Consider the following 2,500-nt stretch of genomic DNA (forward strand, 5'->3'; position numbering starts at 1 on the left):
TATCCAGAGCCTTTGGAGGAAACAAAAGACGGGCGTTTGTGTGGGCGGATGCGTCTCTTTACCGTTTTTTTTAAGTTTCAAATAATGGAACATGTGCTAACAATTTATTGAGACAGTAATGCTGGGACCTGTATTGTTCTTATATGGATATAATTTCCAGCAATGACAATCTGTGAATACTTACAGATGCTAACGCCAATGACAAAAGAGCATCATCTGAACCCAAAGTAAAGAATCGGATTATTTGCATATTAGTTTTTCCTTCGCATGACATAGTAAATGATTAACTTACGCTTCAAGTTCGCATGACAGTGACCAGGGAACTCAGTGGTCTGCATGGATGACTTGGAAATAACCTGCATAGAATTGACTTGCAAAATAGACCTTGAAATGACCTGCATAGGACCTAAAAGTGACCTGCACAGGACCTAGAAATAACCTACACGTGACCTTGTATTGACCTGCACCCCAGACCTTGAAAAGAGACCTGCACATCAGACCTAGAAGTAAGTTCCATGAGGGACCTGGTCGTAAGTGAACCTGTGAACTGACCTGCATAACAGACCTGCTCCTTCCGCTAGTACACATGTTTTCCTTCGGCCAGTACTGCAACTTCCACTTTGCGAATAGCCCCGTCTGTTGCATTAGGATGAATCTACGGAGGAAATAGCAACATCAATATTACATGACCTCATCGTCTGAAATATTAATTCATAAGTCACCATGCAACGAGATACACAAATGATGAATTATTGAATTTAATCCAAAACACATGTTTCTACTCATACTTCGATTCTCTGCAGACTCCTAAAAAATGGTAGTAACACTACTACTAGCACTGTAACACTACCACTGTAACACTACCATAACACTAGCGCTCTGACATTACCATAACACTCCCACTCTAACACTACCACACTACCATAACATAACTACAACACTACCACTCTAACACTCTACCACTCTAACCATAACACTACCACTCTGACACTAACATAACATAACTACAACACTACCACTCTAACACTCTACCACTCTAACCATAACACTACCACTCTGACACTACCATAACATAACTACAACACTACCACTCTAACACTCTAACCATAACACTACCACTCTGACACTAACATAACATAACTACAACACTACCACTCTAACACTCTACCACTCTAACCATAACACTACCACTCTGACACTAACATAACGTAACTACAACACTACCACTCTAACACTCTAACCATAACACTACCACTCTGACACTACCATAACACAACTACAACACTCCCACTCTAACACTCCCACTCTAACACTTCCACTCTAACACTCCCACACCCCTCCCTCCCAAACCACTCCCAAACCACTCCCACTCTAACACTCCCACTCTAACACTCCCACAGTACTCCCTCCCAAACCACTCCCACTCTAACACTCCCTCCCAAACCACTCCCACTCTAACACTCCCTCCCAAACCACTCCCACTCTAACACTCCCACTCTAACACTCCCACAGTACTCCCTCCCAAACCACTCCCACTCTAACACTCCCTCCCAAACCACTCCAACTCTAACACTCCCACAGTACTCCCTCCCAAACCACTCCAACTCTAACACTCCCTCCCAAACCACTCCAACTCTAACACTCCCACTCTAACACTCCCTCCCAAACCACTCCCACTCTAACACTCCCTCTCAAACCACTCCCACTCTAACACTCCCTCTCAAACCACTCCCACTCTAACACTCCCTCTCAAACCACTCCCACTCTAACACTCCCTCTCAAACCACTCCCACTCTAACACTCCCTCTCAAACCACTCCCACTCTAACACTCCCTCTCAAACCACTCCCACTCTAACACTCCCTCTCAAACCACTCCCACTCTAACACTCCCACTCTAACACTCCCACTCTAACACTCCCTCTCAAACCACTCCCACTCACTCCCTATTGAAGAGCTTCCCAACGTCATCCCCCTTCTGGTGAATCCAGCCGAATCCAGCCGGGAAGAACTCCTCTCTTGCAATGCGCAGGTTGCACTCGCCGGTCCTTTTGAAGTCCTCCTCGACAGCGAAGTCAAGGAAGGAGCGCTCCTGCGGGGAAAGGATTTTTTTTTTTTTTTTTTTTTCTTTTGGCTTTTGTGTTTGTGCTAGGACACTCAAAAGGACTTCAAGAGGACACTCGCCGGTCCTTTTGAAGTCCTCCTCGACAGCGAAGTCAAGGAGTTTTTTTTTTCTAGGATGGCGTTCGGTTTTGTTACCAGTGTCATTATCATTTTATTATTAGTGTCGTTGTTGTTTTTCATGGTATTGTTCTTTAATTGTGTTGTTGTTATCATCATGATCATTATCATCTTTATTTTTGTTATTATTATCATTGTTGTTGTTGTTATTATTATTATTATTATCATTATTATTATCATCATTACTATTATTATTATTAGTAGTAGTATTATCTTCATTATTATTATCATCATTATCCTCAATATCCTCATTACCATCAT

The 2,500-nt window shown here is 42.8% G+C and overlaps 1 protein-coding gene across 1 annotated transcript in view; it reads right to left on the reverse strand.

The window, feature by feature from the left end:
• The window catches only part of LOC122264082 (glutamate receptor ionotropic, delta-2), a 47,489-nt gene that overhangs the window by 712 nt on the left and 44,277 nt on the right, over nucleotides 1-2,500 (reverse strand). Inside the window, exons 14-16 of the mRNA XM_086549996.1 lie at nucleotides 1,942-2,090; nucleotides 553-655; nucleotides 1-10 (exon numbers count right to left, since the gene is read on the reverse strand). The exon at nucleotides 1-10 is cut by the window's left edge and continues 86 nt beyond it. Coding sequence (XP_086406122.1) covers nucleotides 1-10; nucleotides 553-655; nucleotides 1,942-2,090 — 262 coding nt within the window. The remainder of the gene's footprint in view (nucleotides 11-552; nucleotides 656-1,941; nucleotides 2,091-2,500) is intronic.

Source organism: Penaeus japonicus, unplaced genomic scaffold (assembly GCF_977035675.1).
Source record: "Penaeus japonicus unplaced genomic scaffold, GWHDUDI00000001_assembly GWHDUDI00000023, whole genome shotgun sequence".
In the NCBI taxonomy this organism is placed as follows: domain Eukaryota; kingdom Metazoa; phylum Arthropoda; class Malacostraca; order Decapoda; family Penaeidae; genus Penaeus; species Penaeus japonicus.